This window comes from Hemiscyllium ocellatum, unplaced genomic scaffold, assembly GCF_020745735.1.
Source record: "Hemiscyllium ocellatum isolate sHemOce1 unplaced genomic scaffold, sHemOce1.pat.X.cur. scaffold_763_pat_ctg1, whole genome shotgun sequence".
NCBI classification, from domain to species: domain Eukaryota; kingdom Metazoa; phylum Chordata; class Chondrichthyes; order Orectolobiformes; family Hemiscylliidae; genus Hemiscyllium; species Hemiscyllium ocellatum.
This window is the reverse complement of record NW_026869221.1, coordinates 1-23491: the sequence shown is the minus strand read 5'-3', so window position 1 is coordinate 23491 and position 23491 is coordinate 1. Positions and strand designations below refer to the sequence as shown.

At 44.5% G+C, this 23491-nt stretch overlaps 1 protein-coding gene across 1 annotated transcript in view; it reads right to left on the bottom strand.

Annotated features, from left to right (window-relative positions):
• Positions 1 to 23082, bottom strand: part of LOC132814240 (hemicentin-1-like) — a 57978-nt gene extending 34896 nt beyond the window's left edge. The window contains exons 1-2 of the mRNA XM_060823432.1: positions 23040 to 23082; positions 22514 to 22843 (exon numbers count right to left, since the gene is read on the bottom strand). Coding sequence (XP_060679415.1) covers positions 22514 to 22843; positions 23040 to 23082 — 373 coding nt within the window. The remainder of the gene's footprint in view (positions 1 to 22513; positions 22844 to 23039) is intronic.
• Positions 23083 to 23491: the final 409 nt, after the last annotated feature.

The window sequence follows — 23491 nt, the reverse complement described above, 5'->3', positions numbered from 1 at the left end:
AGGATGGTACATGGTAATCAGCAGGAGGTTTCCTTGTCCATGTTTTGACCTGATTCCATCAGACTCTGTGGGGTGTCAAGTCAATATTGAGGGCTCCCAGGGCAACCTCTTTTCAACTGATACCACCGTGCTGCCACCTCTGCGGGGGCAGCACATATCCGAGGGTGGTGATAGACTCCCTGGAATATTGTCTGCAAGGAGTAATTCCATGAATATGACCACATCAGGCTGTTGCGTGACTAGGCCGAGAGACAGCTCTCCAAATTTGGCACTGGCTTCCACATTTAAATGAGGAGGACTTTGCAGGGTGGTCAGTTGTTTTCTGTCATCGTTTCCAGGGCCTCGATCAGTATCAGGCAGTCCGTCTGGTTTCACTGTTTTGTTGAGATCTCATAGCGATTGTTACAACTGAGTGGTTTGCTAGAATATTTTCAGAGGACAGTTGAGAGGCAACTACTTGCTGTGAGTCTGACGTCACATTGTAGACCAGATCAGGTGAAGGTGGCAAGGTTGGCCACGTTCATTTACTAAACACCAGATGTTTCTTTTTCCCCGACAATCAGTTGTGGCATTGTTTTTAATGATCACCATTAATTAATTCCAGATATTTGCTGAATTCAAAATCCACCATTTGTCTTGACAGGATTCAAACCTGTGCTTCCATAACAGTACCTGAGATTCCGGATTAATAATCTAGCAACAATACAAGTCCATCACTGTATTATAGAGTGGCCAAAGCTAACAGTGATGAAAGAGGTGAGATTTACCTGGAAAAAAATAACACTTTTACAGTTGGATTTCAGATAGTGGCAGATGTTGATTAACCCTATGAAGGATGTTTACGAAAAACTTTGTTAAAAGTCACACAACACCAGGTTATAGTCCAACAGGTTTATTTGGAAGTATTAGCTTTTGGAGCGCTGCTCCTTCTTCAGATTTCTCAGAAAGCTAGTACTTCCAAAGAAACCTGTTGGACTATACCCTGGTATTGTGTGATTTTTAACTTTGTCAACCCTCATCCAACACTGGTACCTCCTCATCAAGAAAACTGTCCTTCCAGAACAGAGGACTCATTCAATATTATCATAGAATCCCTACAGTGTGGAAACAGACCCTTTGGTCCAACAAGTCCACACACCAACCTTCCGAAGAGTAACTCACCCAGACCCATTCCACTATCCTACTACATTTATCCCTGACTAATGCACCTAACCTACACATCCCTGAGCACTATGGGTAATTTATCATGGCCAATCCACCCTAACCTACACATCCCTGAGCACTATGGGGTAATTTAGCATGGCCAATCCACCCTAACCTACACATCCCTGAGCACTATGGGTAATTTAGCATGGCCAATCCACCCTAACCTACACATCCCTGAACACTATGGGTAATTTAGCATGGCCAATCCACCCTAACCTGCACATCCCTGAACACTATGGGTAATTTAGCATGGCCAACCCACACTAACCTACACATCCCTGAACACTATGGGTAATTTAGCATGGTCAATCCACCCTAACCTACACATCCCTGAACACTATGGGTAATTTAGCATGGCCAATCCACCTGAACCTGCACATCTTTGGATTGTGGGAGGAAACTGGAACACCTGAGGAAACCCACAAAGACACGGGAAAAATGTGCAAACTCCACCCAGTCACTCAAGGCTGGAATTGAACCTGGGTCCCTGGTGCTGTGAGATAGCAGGATATACGCCATCCCAGGGTATATGTCAGAAATCAGGCGACTGTGAATGTGCTTACATTAAAATGGTTGGCACAGGTGAAGTAAATCTTGAAGACTTGCTTTCAGCTTGGAATGACCAATACTGATTTCTGGGTTTAAAAACCCACAGATTGAATGTTTTCAGGGCACCTGACTGGGGGGAAAAGCAAGTACGGTCTTTCTCTTAAAACGGAGATTTTCAGAGCAGTTAAAAGGTCCAAAGAAGAGTCATGTGACTCAAAATGTTAATTCTGTTTCTACCTCCATGGATGCTGCCAGACCTGCTGAGCTTCTTCAGCACCCTCTGTTTTTACTTAAGGGAATAAGTTACCTCAGTAAAACATTTACTTTGTGCATCTTTGAGACCATGAGTACATGGCTAGAAATCAGCAGGTTAATAGGTCCTGAGAATGTCTAAGCTTACAGTTGTGTGAATAGTCATGTAAAAAAAACTCAGTTCACAACTCCGATTGGGAGAGCATCAGTTCAGTCAAATTTAAAGACTTGAAATGGAGGTGAAATGTCTCTGGATACAGAAGGCCAATTTGAAGTGCTGGTATTAGGAACGAAGTTTCACATGGGTGTTCTCAGATTTTTCTGTGTTCTATGCCTAGATGGCTTGGGTTGTTTTTGTAAATTTTCTGTAATAAACTTCTGGCTTGTTGCCAAAGAAATGGTGCAGCGTCACGCAGCATGTTTCAGTGAATAACCGCCATTTTACCGAAACTAAAACATGTATCGAGCCAGATTTAATTCTAGGATCTGATTTGCTGAGTATCTGCTTAGATCACAACATAACCTTTTTCATAAACTTGGCAAAGAGCGAGTTAGCCAAGGCCATGGTTGACTGTTTAGGCCACATTGTGTTGCTGAGAGACCAAGATTCAGGCAATATAGACTTCCCTGTACTCAAGACAGAGTAAGTTGTACTATGATTACCTGTGTGGATCCATAGAAAATGTATCCATAAGTACAGCATAGTCATCACTCCATTAACAAATTTGTTGAAGAAATATTTTAAAGGTCTGACAATCAGAGTTGTGAAAAGCCATTTTGATAGATGAGCCAGTTCTTGAAATTCCAGAAATTTTTGGTACGGTTTTCAAGGTTGGTAAGAGACAAATGAGTAGGTGCGGTGGTGCTCCAAGATGATGGCCATGTTAGAATCGGCCAATTAGCTACAGTACTGAGAAGCTTAAGCATCAAAGAAAGTACTCCACCTTCAAGAAGGGCAGCACAGTGGCTCAGTGGCTAGCTCAGCGCCAGGGACCTGAGTTTGATTCCAGCCTCGGACGACTGTCTGTGTGGAGCTTGAACATTCTCCCCGTGTCTGTGTGGGTTTTAGATTTAGATTAGATTCCCTACAGTGTGGAAACAGGCCCTTCAGCCCAACAGGTCCACACCCAAACCCCTTTTCTCTCTGACTAATGCACCTAATTGACAATTTAAGCATGGCCAATTCACCTAACCTGCACACCTTTGGACTCGAACCCTCTGTGAGGCAGTAGTGCTAACCACTGAGCCACCGTGCTGCCCCAATAATTCCCTCCCACAGTCCAAAGAAGTGTAGGTTAGGTGAATTGTTATGCTAAATTGCCCATTGTGTTCAGGGATATGTAGATTAGGTGCATTAGTCAGGGGTAAATGGGTAGGGAAATGGGTCAGGGTGGGTTACTCTTCAGAGGGGCGGTATGGACCTGTTGGGCTGAAGGGCCTGTGTCCACACTGTAGGGATTCTAATTCTGAAGAAAGGGGCTTGGACTAGCTTTCAAAGAGTTTATGATATACGCAACTCAGATATGGGAGATACTCTTCCATCAGACACAAGCCAGTAGAATTCTTTAAAAAAAAATTCAGAACAAAGAATCACAAGTTGTTTTGAAGTTTATAACCACTAACACTAAAACCTATGCATTTGCAGGCAAAGGTATTTAGTGATGTTTGGTCCAGAATTTAAAGAAGGACTACTGGAGTAAATGAAAGCTCTGATTTATGGTTACTTCATAAAGTATGTTTAAGTATGACTTTCAATTTCCCAAATGTAGAATAGATCAGCCAACCTACTATGGGATTAGACAGAAAATGCGTGTTTATTTCTGTAATAGACTGTCTGTTAAACTGTAAATGATGTTAGAAATGTTCTGCATTTTGAAACTGTTGTGAGGAAAGTTTCACTCTACTAAAGTTTCCCTTTTGCCCCAAGGTTGGAGTGGGGGAAGACAGGTCTGATGGTGTCCAAAGGTGGGGTTTAATCTGCAGTTTATGGGAACAGTGGGGGGTCCGTCTGAGCTACTGTGTGACGAGGTGAATTGTTGGACGTTTGCTCAGTCACTAAAATGACATGTGATCTGGAAGGAGAAAGGAATGAAAGTATAAGGAAAATCTGAGGTTTCTTTAATTCTCTGTCAACTCTGCAATTGCTTTCGAAAGAACTTTTTTTAAAAAAAGTTAAGAGTTTATATCAATTGTAAACAAATAAATCTGAATTTTCTGAAAGCATGGACCATGTTAGCTGGCCCTGAAGTAATATCAAAAGTCCGAAAGTGAAGCTCCAAGAGGCCAGTTGGCCACACATGGATTAAGCAGTCAGAGTACAGACAAGCAGCTGTGTGTATGAAACTGTGAAACTGGGAGAGTCAATTGAAGAAAGGGCCAAGCAAAGATATTGAACAGGACTGCAGCAGTGTGCCATTTGGGTGATAACTCCCTCTAGGAGCTTCAAGGTAGAATATGGTCTACCGTTACACCCAAATCCAAAACAAAGACATCCCAGAGAACGTAGGAAGTGCACATTCAGTTGACTGCGACTGATGAAGTAGTACTAGCAGTTGTATGATATGTATCTTTATTACCCAATCTGAAATTTACTACTTTATTTAAAGTCTACTTTCTCTGTTAATTCATATTTAATCTGTGTTGGTTTTGATTTGTGTTAAATTAAAAGTTTCAAAAGGTGAAATTTCATTTGGTGGCCATTCAGTAAATTCAACCATTCATGTGCTGAAGGCAGACCACTTTGTGTGGAACCTGGAGCAACATTTACCCGAACTGACAGACAAACTAAAACGTCAGGTTTCTATGGAAGCAAAAACTGAAGAAGAAACTTCAGATTTCTGGGGAAACTGAGGCTGATAAAGACTAGATAAATAACACAAAGTCATTTGAATTCAAGTGGTACGGTAATCCAGTTCAAAAATGTGAACAAGGAGGTTTGTATCTCGGGGCACAGAGAAAGAATAGAGTTCAAGGAGTTGATTGAGGGAAGTGACAAAGGTGTTCCATATGTTTTTCTTTTTTCTACCTTTTCTAGGCTACAGGAATGGGTTCTCACTTGACTACAAGACAATAAGCTACTAATTCAGTGAGTTATCTGGTAAGTGAATAAGGTTTATTTTATTCCTAAGCAACTGGTCAGCTTAATAAAATAAATAAAAACATAACCATGTAAATGAATGAGAACACATTGAGGATGGAAAGTCAGTTGATGTGTCGCTGCTACAGTATGTGGATGATCCAGGGTGAGTCCGGCTGCAGTGGTTAAAGCTTCAGCCATTCGGTTCAGAGTTTAAAAGCTGGTGGCTGAACCCGCAGACACTATCACACATCAGGGAGGGGAAAGCTTACCCAGATTCTTTACACTGGGAACATAAAAACAGCCCCCGTGAGCCTGCTCTGTCATTCGGTAAGATCATGGCTGATTTGTGCCCTTACTCCATGTATCTGCCTTGGGCCTTATCCCTTGAGACCCTCGTTCAATCAAAATGTGCCTGTCTCAGATTTAAATTTAACAATTGAATTACTGCCGTTTGAAGAAGAATTCAAAACCTCCACTTCTCTTTGCATTGTAGAAGTGCTTTCGAACATACATCTCTCCTGAACGGTCTGGCCCTAATACTCATCTTCAATGAGTGGAAATAGTATCTTTACCTACTCTGTCTTTCCTTGTTAACATCTTAAAGACCTCAATTGGATCACTCTTTAACCTAATTCGAGACAATAAAGCCTCATTTGTCTAAGCTCTCCTTATAACTAAACCCCCGAAGTCCAGATGTCATCCTGCAGTGAACTGGCTCCAGGGTCAATGTATCCTCCCAGAGGTGTGATGCCCAGATCTGACCACAGTACTCGGTGGGGCTGAAGGAGGGTTTTGTAAAACTGCGGCATCATGTCTACATCCTTGTACTCCAATCCTTTCGATCTGAAGGCTTGCATTCCATTAGCCTTAAATTATTGTCTGCACCTGTTCATTGCATCTTAAAGAGCTCTGCACCCGAACCCCTCTATCCCGTTGGTCATCCACCTTTTTAACTTGGTGTCTTCTCCATAAATATCCTTTTTTGATCTGAAATGGATGACCTCACACGTGCTTATATTAAAATCCATCTTCCACAACTTTGTCCATTCACTTAATCTATCAATATCACATTGTAATTTCTTGCTGTTGTCAACATTGTCCAATTGTGTGTTGTCAGAAAATTTAGATGTTTGATTTTTTTATGCCATTATCCAAGTTGTTAATGAATATTCTTTATAAGTGAGGTCCTAACACAGATCGCCGCAGGATACCACTAGCCAATAATGGGACTTCCCATTATTCTACCTCTGTTTCCTCCCACCAACTTCCTATACATGTCAGTAATTTGCCCTCAGTTCTGTGGGCTTCCACCTTAACTAAGTGTCTTGTATGGAACTTTATTAAAAGTCTTCGGGAAGTCCATATAAACAGTAATCATAGATTTACCTCTGTCCATAACTTAGAGTCACAGAGGTGTACAGCACAGAAACAGACCCTTCGGTCCAACTTATCCATGCTGACCAGATATCAACCAACTCAATCTAGCCCCACCTGCCAGCACCCGGCTCATATGCCTCCAAACCCTTCCTATTCATATACCCATCCAAATGCCTTTTAAATGCTGTAACTGTACCAGCCTCCACCACTTCCTCTGGCAGCTCAGTCCATACACATACCACCCTCTGTGTGAAAACGTTGCCCCTTAGGTCTCTTTTATATCTTTCCCCTCTCACCCTAAACCTATACCCTCTAGTTCCGGACTCTGCCAGGGGAAAAGACTTTGTCTATTTACCCTATCCATACCCCTCATGATTTTAGAAACCTCTATAAGGTCACCCCTCAGCCTCTGACGCTTCAGGAAAAACAGCCCCAGCCTGTTCAGCCTCTCCCTGTAGCTCAATCCCTCCAACCCTGGCAACATCCTTGTAAATCTTTTCTGAACCCTTTCAAGTTTCACAACATCTTTCCGATAGGAAGGAGATCAGAATTGCATGCAATATTCCAACAGTGGCCTAACCAATGTCCAGTACAGCCGCAACATGACCTCCCAACTCCTGTACTCAATACTCTGACCAATAAAGGAAAGCATACCAAACACCGCCTTCACTCTCCTATTTACCCATGACTCCACTTTCAAGGAGCTATGAACCTGCACTCCAAGGTCCCTTTGTTCAGCAACACTCCCTAGGACCTTACCATTAAATGTATAAGTCCTGCTAAGATTTGCTTTCCCAAAATGCAACGCCTCACATTTATCTGAATTAAACTCCATCTGCCACTTCTCAGCCCATTGGCCCATCTGGTCCAGATCCTGTTGTAATCTGAGGGAACTTGTGTCACCTCTCCAGAAAACTCTGAGGTTTGTCAGGTATAACTACCCTTTATGAATCCATACTGGCTCTGATTAACTGGAATTCTTCAAGGTGATCAGTTATCCTATTCTGGATTATACACTCCAACAATTTCCCCACCACAGACATTCGACTGACTGGTCTGGAATTTCCCTGGTTTCCTTCTGCTATCCTTCTTAAAACGCAGAATGACAAAAGAAAATTTCCAATCCAGAGGTGCAACTCCTGAATCCAGGGAACTCTGAAACATTATTGTTAGGGCATTGGCAATGTGCTGTCATACCTCCTTTTACACTCCTGGGGATTTCTCACTCTTTAGTTCCATTCATTTCCCTAATTCTCTTAATTTCTTTGGGAATTCTGACAACCTAACCTCCATTTCTCCTGTGAATACTAAAGCAAAATAATCCTTCAATATGTCTGCCATTTCCTCTGGTCATTGACAATATCCCCACTCTCAGCCTTCAGTGGGCCAATTTCCAGACACTTCCCTTTATTTAACTGTAAAATCTCCTATTGTCTTTTATGTCCCTTACAAAAGTTTCCTTTCATTATCCTTTATAAGCTGCTTGGGCTTTGTATTTAGAACCATAGAGATGTACACCTCGGAAACAGACCCTTCAGTCCATGCCGACCAGATATCCGAAGCTAGTCTAGTCCCACCAGCCAGCACCCGGCCCATATCCCTCCAAACCCTTCCTATTCATATACCCATCCAGATGCCTCTTAAATACTGTAATTGTACCAGCCTCCACCACTTCCTCTGGCAGCTCATTTCATACGCACACCACCCTCCTGAGTGAAAAAATTGACTTTTAAGTCCTTTTAAATCTTTTCCCTCACAGCTTAAACCTATGCCCTCTAGTCTTGGACTCCCAGCCTCCACCACTTCCTCTGGCAGCTCATTCCATATACGGACGACCCTCTGGGGGAAAACGTTGCCCCTTAGGTCCCTTTCATATCTTTCCTCTCTCACCCTAAACCTAATCCCCTCTAGTTCTGAACTGCTCTACCCCGGGAGAAAAGACCTTGTTGATTTATCCTATCCACGTCCTTCATGATTTTATAAGGTCACTTTTTTTGTCTTATTTTGTGAGATCTGCACATTTTTGTGTTTTAATAAACACTGCCTTTTAATTTTTTACTGGACCTCACCTCTTTAGATATCCACGGCTCTTTTTCTTCCTGTGAGGTGCAGCCTTTCTGCCTCAAATTATTTCAGGATAACATGAAACGTTTCTGTGAACACCCTCCACTGTTACTCGGTTGTGTTACCTTATAGCAGAGCTGCTCAGTTTACTGTGGACGGTACCTGCTCCCATGCCAACATTCCCCTTTCAGAATGTCTTGTTCCATCTCAGAGACATCCTTGACCCTGGCAAGGAGGCAACACACCATTCTGAAGTTTTGTTTGTGGCCACAGAGTACAGAGTCTGTGTCCCTGACTATACTGTCCTCAACTAGCACTATTCAGTTGCACTTTGACCATCCTTCTGTACAACTGAGCCAATTGTGGTGTTGACACCATCCCCTTAGAGGCCACTCCCTGACAGCATACTTATTAGAGACAGGAACAGCCACAGACAGTACCTGCGCTGACTACCAGCCACTCCTGGTGCTTAACTATCTCTCTGCTTCAACTTGGAGTCGGCTGTATCCCTGAAACTCTCATCTCTGAGGTTTTGAGCCGTACACATGCTCCTCAGCATCTCCAGTTGCCACTCCATGTGGTCTGAGTGGAGCTGCAGGTGAACACACATTCTGTTGGTGCAGTTGTCAGGGTCGGTCAAATTGTGTCTGATTTCCCACATCTGACAGGAGAAGCATACCCCCACACAAACTGCTCTAGTGACCACTGGATTGAAGAGATAAGTAAGTGAATAAACCTGACCTAGATACTTAAATTACAGTGATTAATTAACAACCAAGAGGCTTACTAGATATATTATTCTCCAGATAACAATCCAAGTATTCTGCCCATCACCAAATCCAAATTCCCACTCCTCTAAGACTCTAAAGCAATGAAAGAGTTTTAAAAATTGACTGCAGGGAGAAAACAGTCACCTGACCAATTCTCACCAATCAGGAAGCAGAATACCTCCTAGGGTACAGTATTCTGATTGCAGCAGTTTTCAGGGTCAAGAGAATGTGAGTGCAAGTGAGACAAATTGTTGAGTTATGTCCCACAGCTCAGATATAACAGACTTTCAACGGACAACCATGACACATGGACTAATGGCATAAAGGTTTCAATCTCCATCTTACTGGGGTTACTTGCAGCAAGTCACACTAAGTGAAACAAGCCACAGTCTATAACCAAATTGCTGAATTGGTTTATGACCAGTGGCCTTCTACAACAATCAAAACTGGAACTGCTTTCTTGCAATATACATAAATGATTTGGATGAAAATATAGGTGATCTGATTAGTTTGGTTTGCAGACAACACAAGAATTGGTGGTGTTGTGGACAGTGAAGAAGGTTGTCAAAGGATATAGTAGGATTCAGCTCAGCTGGAAAGTTGGGCAGACAAGTGGGAGATGGAGTTTAATCCAGATAAATGTGAGGTGATGCATTTTGAGAGGTCAAATGCTAGAGTAAAGTACACAGTAAATGCAGGACCCTTAGGAGAATTGATACACAGGGGTCATTGAGGTGCAAATCCATAGCTTCCTGAGAGTGGCAACACATCTGGATAAGGTGGTATAGAAGGTGTATGCAGACTTGCCTTTGTCAGTTGGGGCATTGAGTATAAGTTTTAGCAAGTCATGTTGTAGGTGTATAAGAGTTTCGGGAGGCCATGTCTGGGGTATTGTGTGCAGTTCTGGTTGCCACACTATAGAAAGGATGTGGAGACTTTGGAGAGGGTGCAAAAGGGAATAATCAGGATGTCTCCTGGATTAGAGCCAGTTAATTATGAGGAAGTTGGACAAGCCTGGATTGTTTTTGCTTTAGCGTCAGAGATTGAGGTATATAAAATATGAGAGGTGCGGATAGTCGGAGTCTTTTTCCCAGGATGGAAAAGGCAAATACTAGGGGTACAAGTTTAAGGCGAGAGGGGGCTAGTTTGTGAGATGTGTGAGGCAATTGTTTTTAATAAAGAGTGGGTGGTAGGTCTCTGGAATACACTTCCAGTGGAGGTAGCAGAATCAGATATGACAGCAACATTTAAGAAACATTTAAACAGGCACATGAACAGGAAGGGATTAGAGAACTATGAACCACAAGCAGGCAGATCGTGTTAAATTAAAATGGCATTAGGGTCACAGCATGGCGGGCTGAAGGGCCTACTCCTGTGCAGTATGGCACCATTCTATGTTCTAACCCAGGTACTGCAGTGACAGTGATTGCAATTTTTGTAACTTCTAGGATCTATAATAAACATCTAATGAACTTTTCAGGATTCATGTCTGGTTCTTGTTATTAGAACTAACATAACTGTCATCTCATCAGTTACCAATAAACTAATGAAGGTAAAAAACCCCATCACTAAATTGGTTGTCAGTTACACTGGGTAAAAAATGAGGTCTGCAGATGCTGGAGATCACAGCTGAAAATGTGTTGCTGGTTAAAGCACAGCAGGTTAGGCAGCATCCAAGGAATAGGAAATTCGACGTTTCGGGCATAAGCCCTTCATCAGGAAGGCTTTCCTGATGAAGGGCTTATGCCCGAAACGTCAAATTTCTTATTCCTTGGATGCTGCCTAACCTGCTGTGCTTTAACCAGCAACACATTTTCAGCTGTCAGTTACACTGCCAGAGGTAGTATCCATGATGTGGAGGTGCTGGTGTTAGACTGGGGTGGACAAAGTTAAAAACCACACAATACCAGGTTATTGTCCAACAGGTTTACCTGGAAGCACTAGCTTTCGGAGCGCCGCTCCTTCATCAGGTGGTTGTGAAGCTGGACCGTAAGACACAGAATTTATAGTGAAAGATTACAGTGTCATGTAACTGAAACGATATATTGATCAAATCTAGATTGTTGTTAAGTCTTTCATCTTTTAGAATGGGTTGCAGGTTTCCGTTCATTCAAATGTAAATTCCAGGACTTCTTTTAAGTCATATTCTCAACATAATGTAAGGTTTTATTTTACAACAAGATATCTCAGTTCAGACAATGTATTAAAGGTTAGAGTCTATCGGTGTCCCAATCTTGAGTCAGACTGGTTCTCTTTCCAAACTAGGAATTTGACTCAGACTGGGATGGAGACAGACTCTGACCTCACACCATTAATGCATTGTCTGAGCTGAGATGTCACCTTTTCTTTCATAAGACCTTAAGTTATCTTGTGAATGGGACTTAAAAGAAGTTCTGGGGTTTCTGGAATGAAACAAAACCTGCAACCCATTCTAAAAGATGAAAAACTAAACAGCAATCTAGATTTGTTCAATATATTGTTTCAGTTTCATGATACTGTAATCTTTTGCTATAAATTCTGTGCCTGGTGATCCTGCTCCACAGCTTACCTGATGAAGGAGCAGTGCTCCGACAGCTAGTGCTTCCAAATAAACTTGTTGGACTAGAACCTGGTGTGAGTTTTAACCATTGGCAATATCGTACAGCATCACTTGCTGAGGTCCATGCCCTTCAAGATGCGTGGTGGTCATATCTTGGCACTAGTCCTTGTGTTGATTTTAGCTTGCATGGTGTGTTGACCTGCTTTGTGGGGATGTTAATGAAAAGCTTCTGATTGCCTTATACCATCAACATTGTGCGTGAGATGGACAATGTGAAAAGCCTGGTCATTTGAGGTTAGCCTGGCACTCTTTCGGCTATGCATGTTGAAATGTTTCTGTTTGTGCACACTTTGAAGACTGTCCATGCAGCGAGTGCTATGGAGTGTACCCAATGGATTATGCAGATATGAAGGAACACTGGACATCTTTTTGGGGTAGCTGCAACAAACTGCATCTGTGATGGATTTTGCTGGTTGGTGCACTTTGCTGACAGGAGCAATAGTGTTGTCTGCACCTAACGCATGCAACTGGTGTTGACCTGTCACTCTGGCTTCATGCTGACATTCAGATCCAGCAAAATGGCAGTGGTGTGGCCCTTTTTGCTTCCCCAGCACATCTTTCCTGAGGCTTCAATCTTTTTCTTGTTCTGAAGTCTGGGTTGGCCATTCGTAAGGAAACAATTCCAAAACCCTAGATGATACATTAACGTAAAAGTAGCAAGAATGCAAGAGACTCGGTCTTTGTCGCTGTCCAACTGTATTCGGTTCTTTCAGTTTCTTTGCACTGGAGTGGGCGCGCTGCAGGGTGCACGAGATAACTGCCCAGGGCATCACAGTACAGGAAACGATTCAAATGAGGAAATCAAAATGGTACTCGTACATATTCCAGGCATCGGGTTATTATCTGCAGCAAACTGTTAGAGTCCAGACATCTGCGCTGCACGCCCAGATCCAGGATTAAGGGACACCTACTCATGGCTAGAAAGGGATTTGCAAGAGGAGGGGAAAAGTCCAGTTCTCTTGATCTATGAAGGTACCAATGAAATAAGTCGATTTAAAAATAAAGCTCTGGTATAGTCAGGCAGAAGAGCCAAGTATCAAACTAAAAAACAGAATCTTTCTGTCGTAATCTCTAGGTTATCACCTGAGCCATGTACAAATCGCCATCGGACAAATGAGCAGATTGGAGAGATGAACATGTGGCTCCAAGTCTGGGATGGGAGAAAATGGGTTCTAGTTAGTGGGGTATTGGTACTGGGAAAAGTGGGACCTGCATTATTAGGTCAGTCTCCACTGAACTGTGCTGGGATAGTTTTCTTGCAAGCTTCATGATTAAGGAATGCAGAGTATTTTAAATGAAATACTGGGAGAAAGGGAGCAAATTTGGGAAAGTAAATCAATGAGTGGAGACAAGGCAAAAAGAATTAGTGTTAATAGAGTCAGACAGTCATACAGCATCGAAGCAGACTCTTTGGTCCAACTAGTCCACACCAACCATATTCCCAAACTAAACTAGTCCCACCTCCCCTCAGTCTTTGCTTCTATTCATAACACCCACATTTTCCTGTCTGTGTGTTAGACGTGTGTGTGTATAAGGGGAGTTAGTAACCTTATTTGCTAATGGTTCATAATTGTTTATCTATAGCTAGATTCTAATTGTAGTGATTGCAACAAGATCAGCTCAGTGGACCTCCTAGAATGGAATCCCTGATTGGGGATGTTAATCGGGTCCAATTAGGGAGGCCTGCTGACAAATGAGAACAGGAGTGTCTGCTATGCTGTTCACTCCGAGAGTTATAAATAAAGGGTGATGTGGTTATAAAGTCACAGAGATGTACAGCATGGAAACAGATCCTCTGGTAGTGATGGGAATCAGCCTCTGCAGAGTTATTTCAGTGGTGACAACAGAAAAGCACATTCTGCTTGCAACAGGCACTTTTTGAGTTCGGGTAAGCATTTCTGGTAACATGCTGATATTTGGGAAGCTTGACTCATTCAATCCTGCCCTCAAAGACTGGGCCCAATATGTGGAAAGGATGTGTTATCTTTTCCAAGCAATGACATTGGGTCAGATGAAAAGCAACGGTTAATTCTCCTGACAGCTTGTGGACCCACAGTCTTTTTGGTTGTTAGGAGCCTAAATTTCCATGAGACACAGATATTAAAACCTTTCAAGAATTGATGGATTCAGTGAAGGAATATTACAACCCAAAGTCTCCTCTATTTCTGAGAATCAGGGGGAAATCTGTATTGGGATTTTGATAAGGTTAAGATGACTGGCAGACACATTTGACTTTTGTTTAACCCTTAATGATTTGCTGAGAGTCTATTTCTGTGGAATTAATGATCTAACCATGCAGAAGCACCCAACTGGACTTCAAACAGGCACGACAATTAGCTTTATCAAAATGGGACAAGTGGAGTACATGAGTTGCAGGGTATTCTGATGGAAGAGGACACTCTCGCCTGCCCATCTGAGCTTGGGGAACACCACCTGAACGAAGGCAATTGCATAGCCGCACTCGGGACATATCCTGAACAGAGGGACTCCAGGTCAGTCCACAGAAAAACCCCAAAACAAAGCCACGCCTCAGCCAAACTACAAGCCATGTAGTTGCTGCAGGTGTGCGGACTCAAGGCAGCAAGAGTCCCACTAGACGTAAACTGAGTAAGAGAACTCATGGGCTGGCATTTTGTCACCAAGTCACCCTTTATTTACACATGGAGATGACACTGATCCAGCTTCCTCAGAGCTAGTTCTCAGAGGGAACAGGATGTCTGATACTCCTGTTCTTTTTTCCCCTTTTGTTTTTTTTTCTTAAGCTACCGCCTAACTGCGGTAGTGCTTATTTTTCCCCAGCACCCATATTGTGTGTGTGTGTGCGTGCAGGTGACACTCCTGTTCTTATCTGTGAGCCAGGGTTCCCTGATTGAGGCTGTTAATATGGTGCAATCAAGGAATTCATATTTGGAGGTCCATCTGGCTGACCACACTACAGTCACTATATCCTTCTCCCCTCCCCTCAGTCCAAGGACATAAGCCAGCTATTTTTTGTTTCGTAGCTCCCCGTGCCTCTGACCTGCTTGGCGTGTTACACACAACAGCTTGCCTTGGAGCATCTTGGAAGAAATTCATTCTCCTCTCCAGGTGGCAAAGGTATCAAGGTATCTGCCGTGTCCTTCTCAGATTCTGAGGTATCCTCAACGCTTGGTGGAAATGGAGAACCCATGGGTTCCAGAACAGTCGGAAAGGCAGTTGAGGAACTGGGCACATTTCGCTCACGCACAGTTTACAAGTTTCGAACAATCCACGTGCTTGTTCAGGACCATCACATCTACCTGATCTTTAAGTATCAGTGGGCCTGACCTCATGTCGACCAATGTCTTATCAACGTAGGATCATTCTCAAACAAGCTTTGTTCGCTTAAGCCAACAGCCTCTCTCGCTTAGCGGTGTCTTGTGCCCAGCATTGGCATTCCTGTTGCCATTTCACTAATTACTTTTTTGTTTTGATTTGTTATTGTCACATACCTAGGTTCAGAAAAATTGTGTATTGCGTGCATCATAAATAGGGCTAATGACAGCTGTCTCTTCCCTCAGACAGGGGATTTCAACATGGGGTGAAAATGTGTTGCTGGAAAAGCGCAGCAGGTCAGGCAGCATCCAAAGAGCAGGAGAATCAATGTTTCGGGCATAAGCCCTGAAGATTCCTGAAGAACGGCTTATCCCCGAAATGTCGATTCGCCTGCTCTTTGGATGCTGCCTGACCTGCTGCGCTTTTCCAGCAACACATTTTCAGCTCTGATCTCCAGCATCTGCAGTCCTCACTTTCTCCTTGAAAATTTCAACATGGGGGCACATTTTTAGGGTGGGGGAAAAGAGAGATTTTAAAAAGACATGGGGGGCAAATTTCTTTATACAAAGGTTGGTTTGCGTGTGGAATGAACATCTTGAGGAATTGGTGGATGTAGGTAAAATTACAATGTTTAAAAGACATTTGGATAAGTACGTGAATAGGAAAGATTCGGAGGGATATGGACCAGGAGCAGGCAGGTGGGACTAGTTTAGTTTGAGATTATGTTTGGCATGGACTGGTTGGACCAGAGGATTTGTTTCTGTACTATGACTCTATAACAGAACGAAGAATACATTAGCAATTTTTGCTGAGATAGAAATCTGCCAACCTCAGTCAACAAGTCAGGTAAATTGAGGATTGTGTTTATTTTTTAGAATTGTTAATTTTTATGATGACTCAGGAAAAAATAGAACTTGATTCCCAGAATGCGGCCTGAGTGAGGTGTTAAAAGAAGTGGCTAGTGAAATGGTTGATGCGTTGGTTTTAATTTTGTATTTATCACTGGATTTGAAGAGGGTTTCATCAGATTTGGAGATAGCAAGTGCAACTTCTTTATTGAACAGGGGAGTGAGACACAAAGCAGGGAATTACAGGCCAATTGGCTTAACATCCGTCATAGGGAAAATATTACAAATTCATATTAATGAAGTTATCGGCAATTTAGAAAATTCAAGGTAATCTGTTAGAGTCAACATAGTTTTGTAAAAGAAAAATCATGTGTAATCGATTTTATTTGAGGACATAATGTGCTGTGGAACTAGTAGATGCACTGTACTCGCATTTCCAGAAGGCACTTAGAAGTATTGCAAAGTTTTTTGTTACAGAAGTAAAACTGATGTAAGGAGTGATCCATTGGTATGGAGAGAAGATTCACTAGCTGACAGAAACAGACAGGAGACACTGAATGGCAAGTTGTAATGAGTATCATGCCATAAAGATTGGTACTTGGACCTGACCTGATTACAATTTCTATAAATAACCTGGATGAAGGGACAGAGCTAAGGTGGCCAAATTTGCTGATGACACAAATATAGGTAGTTAAGAGGACAGGGACTATCTATATATTTTTTCACAGACTCTTTGGGCAAAGAACTGAATTCAAGTATAATATGGGGAAATGCAAAAACGTGCAACTCTGTAGAAGAAAATAAAGAAGCACACTATCCTGATTGCAAGATTGTGAAATTCTGAGATGCAGAGGGATCTGGGTGCCCCAGCACATGGATTACATTTAGTCTGTGAGTACAGCAAGTTAATAGGAAAACTAATGAAATTACATAGGAAAGTAAATAGAGAGTAGGGATTCAGTTATACAGGTGGTGAGACCACCTCTGTAGCCCTGTTGCACTGTGTATTAATCCTCCAATTGCAGTGCTCCCTCATAGAATAGTCCAGCAGAGCAACAGGCCCTCTGTGCCAACCAGAATGCCATTCCAAACTAATCTGCCTGGTTTTTTTTAACAAAACACATTTTTGGGATGCAGGGATCACTAACTGGCCAGGTTTTATTGTCTGTCCCTAACTGGTCCTGAGAAGGTGATGGTGAGCTGCCTTCTTGAACTGCTGCAGTCCAATTGACCCACAATTCCATCAGGGAGGCAATTTCAGGATTTTTGACCCAGCGACCCAGTGAGGAATGGTGACACAAATCAACGAGTCAAGATGATGAATGGCTCAGAGGAGGCCTCGGATGGTGACGATTCCATGTATCTGCTGCCCTTGACCTTCAAGATGGAAATGATCATGGGTTTGGTATGTGCTGACGGAGGATTGTTGGTGAATTTCTGCAGTACATTTTGAGGATCGTACACACTGCTACTACTGAGCGTTGGTAATGGAGGGAGTGGATGTTTTTGGGTGTGATGCCAACCAAACGGGCCGCTGTGTTCTGGATGGTATCAAGCTTATAGAATGTAGAACATTCCAGCGCAGTACAGGCCCTTCAGCCCTCTGTTGTGCCAACCTGTGGAACCAATGTGAAGCCCATATATCCTACACTATTCCATTATCATCCATATGTTTGTCCAATGACCATTTAAATGCCCTTAACATTGGCGAGTCTACTGCTGTTGCAGGCAAGGTGTTCCACATCCCTCCTACTGAGTAAAGAAACTATCCCTGATATCTGCCCTACGTCTATCACCCCTCAATTTAAAGCTATGTCCCCTCATGCTAACCATCACCATCCGAGGGGAAAGGCTCTCCCTATCCACCCTATCAAATCCTCTAATTATCTTATGTCTCTGTCATCTCTCAACCTCCTTCCCTCTAATGAAAACAGCCTCAGTTCCCTCAGCCTTTCCTCATAGTACCTTCCTTCCAATCCAGGCAACATCCTGGTAAATCTCCTCTGTAGCTGAAAATGTGTTGCTGGTTAAAGCACAGCAGGTTAGGCAGCATTCAAGGAATAGGAAATTCGACGTTTCGGGCATAAGCCCTTCATCAGGAGGGTAAATCTCCTCTGCACCCTTTCCAAAGCTTCCACATCCTTCCTATAATGCAGTGACCAGAACTGTACACAATACTCCAAGTGCAGCCGCACCAGAGTTTTATACAGCTGCAGCATTACCTCATGGCTCCAAAACTCCATCCTTCTACCAACAAAAGCTAACACACTGTATTCCTTCATAACCCTATCAACCTGGGTGGCAATTTTCAGGGATCTATGTACATGGATACTGAGATCTCTTTGTTCATCTATATTGCCAAGAATCTTACCATGAGCCCAGTACTCTTTGTTCCTGTTGTTCTTTCCAAAGTGAATCACCTCACACTTTCCTACATTAAACACTATTTGCCACCTCTCAGCCTAGCTTTGCAGCATACCTATGTCCCTCAGTAACCTGCAACATCCTTCGGCATCGTCAACAACTCCACTGATCTTAGTGTCATCTGCAAACTTATGAACACATCCTTCTACACCCTCATCTAGGTCATTTATAAAAATGACAAACGGCTGTGGACCCAAAACAGATCCTTGCAGTACATCATTAGTAACTGAATTCTAAGACGTACGTTTCCCATTGAGTGTTGTTGGACCTGCAACCATCCAGGCAAATGGGAAATATTCCATCTCACTCCTGACTTGTACCTTATAGATGGTGGATAGGCTTTCGGAAGTCAGGACATGAGTTCCTCGACGTAGTATTTCTTGCCTCTGATCTGCACTGTGTATGTGGTGGCTGCTGGTCAATGGTAACCTCCAGGATACTGCTGGTGAGGAATTCAGTGATGGTACCATCATTTAACGTCAAGGACTGGTGGTTAGATTGACACTTATTGGTAATGGTCAAAGGCTGGCATTTGTATTGTGCAAATGTTACTTCCCACTTCTCAGCTTAAGCCTAGATATTGCCCAGATCTTGTTACATTTGAACATGCACTGTTTCAGTACCTGGGGAGTTTCAAATGGTGCTGAACACTGTGCAATCATCAGCGAACATCCCCACCCTGACTGAAATAACCCCACAGATACTGATATCCCATCAGCAAGCCACCCTTTATTTATACGATTGGAACGCCTGACCCTGGAAAGGCTTCCTCAGTCAGCTCTGAGTGATTCGAACCTCGACACTCCTGTTCATACCTGTCAGCCTGAGTTCCCCGAATGGCCCAGGTTAACAGTTCCAATCAGGGAATTGATAGTCTCCGAAGTCCACTGGCTGACCTTGTCACAATCATTAACACTGACCTGATGGAGGGAAAGTCATTGGTGAACGAGCTGAAGATTGCGGAGTTGTCCTGGAGCTGAGTTGACTGACCTACAGCATCCACAACCACATTCCCATGTGCCAGGTTTGACTCGAACCCCAATGAAGAGTTTGCCCCAGACTCTTATAGGTTCCAGTTTCTCCAGGGCTCCTTGGTGCCACACTTGGTCAAATGTAGCCTTGACATCAAGGGCTGTTGCTCTCCCCTCAGCTCTGCAATCGAACACCTTGGTCCATGTTTGAACCAAGACGATGATGAGATCAGGAAGTGAGTGGCCAATGCTGGAACCCAAACTGGAACGGCATTAAGCAGGTTATTGCTGAGAAGGTGCTGCTTGATAGCTCTGGTGACACTTGGCATCATTTTACTGATGACCAAGAGTAGATCAAAGAAGCAAGTTGGATGTGTCCTGCTTTTTCCAAGAGGACATGCCTGGGCCATTTACCACATTGTTGCGTCTGTACATGAACAGCTTGGCTAGGGGAGCAGCAATTCTTCAGTACTATTACCAAAAAGTTGTGTCTGCAACTATTTCTTGATATCATGTGGAGTAAATCGAATTGGCTGAAGACGGGTATCTGTGATGCTGGGGTTAACTGGAGGAGGCCGAGATGGATCATCCACGCGGCACTTCTGCCTGAAGATTGCTGCAAATGCTTCGGCTTTACCTTTGGCACTGATGTGCTGGGCTCTTCCATGATTGAGGATGGGGATAATTGTGGAGACTCCTCTTCAGCGATTAGTTTAATTATGATTTGGGTTTATTGTCACAAGAACTCACCAGTAAGAGCTGAAAATGTGTTGCTGGTTAAAGCACAGCAGGTCAGGCAGCATCCAAGGAACAGGAAATTTGAAGGCCAGAGCCCTTCAACATGAACTCACCAGTTCAGTGAAAAGTTGACAAAGTCGCCACTGAAGGCACCATCTTAGGTACAAAGATAGAAATAAATAAGAAACCAAAAGAAATGAGATGTTCAGCTTAACAGTCCTTAAAGTAGACCAAGCCTGGCCTTGCCTCCAGCTGCCACCAAACTCAACCTGACACTGCACAAAGGATGCAGACCCACTCTGGGCACTATGACCCACCGAGCACTGCTACAGCCCACGTCCCATCTGTCCCCGGTGTGGGTCTACCACAGCCCTGTCCCACACACCAAGCCCCACCATAGCCCATGTCCCATCTGTCCCCGGTGTGGGTCTACCACAGCCCTGCCCCAGGTACCATGCCGCACCATAGCCCATGTCCCATCTGTCCCCGGTGTGGGTCTACCACAGCCCTGCCCCACACACCAGGCCCCACCATAGCCCATGTCCCATCTGTCCCCGGTGTGGGTCTACCACAGCCCTGCCCCAGGTACCATGCCGCACCATAGCCCATGTCCCATCTGTCCCCGGTGTTGGTCTACCACAGCCCTGCCCCATGCCCCACCATAGCCCATGTCCCATCTGTCCCCGGTGTGGGTCTACCACAGCCCTGCCCCACACACCAGGCCCCACCATAGCCCATGTCCCATCTGTCCCCGGTGTGGGTCTACCACAGCCCTGTCCCAGGCACCGATCCCCACCATAGCCCATGTCCCATCTGTCCCCGGTGTGGGTCTACCACAGCCCTGCCCCACACACCAGGCCCCACCATAGCCCATGTCCCATCTGTCCCCGGTGTGGGTCTACCACAGCCCTGCCCCATGCCCCACCATAGCCCATGTCCCATCTGTCCCCGGTATGGCTCTACCACAGCCCTGCTCCAGGTACCACACCCCACCATAGCCCATGTCCCATCTGTCCCCGGTGTGGTCTACCACAGCCCTGCCCCACACACCAGGCCCCACCATAGCCCATGTCCCATCTGTCCCCGGTGTAGGTCTAACCACAGCCCTGCACCAAGCCCCACCATAGCCCACGTCCCATCTGTCCCCGGTGTGGGTCTAACCACAGCCCTGACCCACATACCACGCCCCGCCATAGCCAATGACCTATTGAGTTTGAGTTCACGCTCCGGGCCTACTGAAGCCAGGAGTCCTTGAGCCAGGTACTGCTGCTAATTATCCTGTGTCACCGCTCAGGTCTCCCCCTGACATCAGAAGACGAAAGAAAAGAGGCAGAGACTGAAAGGGAAGAAGGATGTGGCCAGTCTGGTGCATACAGGCTCTGGAGCCCTTTCACTCCCCACCAAAAATACCATTTCACGGCAGGATCCTGCAGGACTGCAGAGCTTCGATCTGATCCATTGCTTGCGGGCTCGCTTAGCTCGGTCACTTGCTGTCTGGCAGACAAGTACACTGTAGTCCTTTCTCGGTTCATCAGGTAGACTCCTGTTTTTAGGTCTGCTTGATGCTCCTCCCGGCATGTCCTCCTGCACTCTCCATTGAACCAGGTTGATCTCCTGGCTTAATGTAACGATTGTGTGGGGGAATATACCGGGCCATGAGGCTGCAGACTGTAGTGCAATTCTGCTGCTGTTGACGGCCCCACAGCACCTCACAGATGCCCAATCTCAAGCTGTTAGATCCGCTCTCAGCCTGTCCTGTTTGGCACGGTGATAGTGCCACACAACACAATGAATGTTATTCTCAACACTAAGGAAGGACTTCATCTCCACATCATCTCTATCCCTGTATTCCCTGTCTGGTCATGTCCAAATGGTCAGTACTAAACCTCGACAGGACAGCACTCCCTCCACTCTGATCCTCACAGTGTCATTCTTCCTCAACGCAAACCCTCCAACAATGCCACACTCTTCATTACCGAAACCATTATGAAAGCACTCCTCAGTAATCGGTCTTCAGCAATGCAACACTCCCTCAGTACTGACCCTCCAACATTGCAATACACTGCCTCATTGCAAAACATGCATGAGTCAATGAGGTTTTGATGTCACACTGGAAGAGGAGTGGACTCACTTAGATGTGAGATAGTCTATGCATTGGGGTATGGTGTATAGGGTTTGTGTGTATATGGTAGTTGTATCTGGGGTAGGGTTTCCGCGGGTGTGTTTCAGTGTGGAGGGAATGAGTGTGCACATGCGGATGTGTGTTGAGTGGGCGTGATTGCATTTGGGGGTATTTGAATAAGTGTGTGTGTGCGTGGGAGTGGCATTGACATGGCACTTACCAAAGACTTTGAGGTTAATCAACTTACTCTTCATCTCATCCCAGATGTACCAGACAATTGCACGATAAATACCCTCATCTGACGGGACCACTGAGAAGATGGTGAGCTCATATGAGGGTGTCATCTCCATCCGGGTGGCAAAGGGTGATAGACAGTTCGGGGTTTCGTTCCCCAATTTCTCACACAGAACGACCGAGGAGTCACGCTGTGTTCTGCGGTATCCCCACTGGATGATTTCAGGCTGGGCCTTCAAGCCGGGCGTTAAAGTGATCGGCTGCCCGATCGTAGCATTGATGGTCTCAGTTGGTGTCCAGATGGTCTGAGCATGGCCTGTACAGGGGGACATCGAGAGGCAGCATGAGTGACGGAGAGAATTCTCCTGCCCCACGCACAGTCTCTATCTGTCCCTCTCTAATCCCACACCTCCCATTCAGACCACTGCCCCATCTGACCAACGGCCAGACAACCCACTCCTCTCACCACCCCACTTTGAGTACAACTCGGAAGATGCAAACATGTGAGTTACGAGCAGGAGTGAACCACTTGGTCCCTTGAGCACGCTCCGCCATCCCTTAAAGTCCTGTCTGATCTGATTGTGGCCTCAGTCCCACTTTCCTGCCAGTCCCTGATAAGCACTGGCTCACTTAGGGGGAAGAAAGTTGCAAAGAGTCACGACACTCGAACAGGAGAAAATTCTTATTCATTCCCACCATGAATGGGGAGGCTCTTGTTTTTTAAACAGTGGCACTAATCCTAATCCTAATCCACCTGATCCCTTTAGGATCTTTATGTTTAATTGAAATCACACTTCATTCTTTCAAACTCCAACCTGTCTAACCTTTTCTAAGAATCCCTCCCTTATTACCATCTCATGAACGAGTTGTGAACCTTCTCTGAAATGCTTTTTAACACATTTACATCATTCCTTTTAAAAAAAGGACCCCAAAACTGCACCCACTACTTCAGATGTGGTCTCAC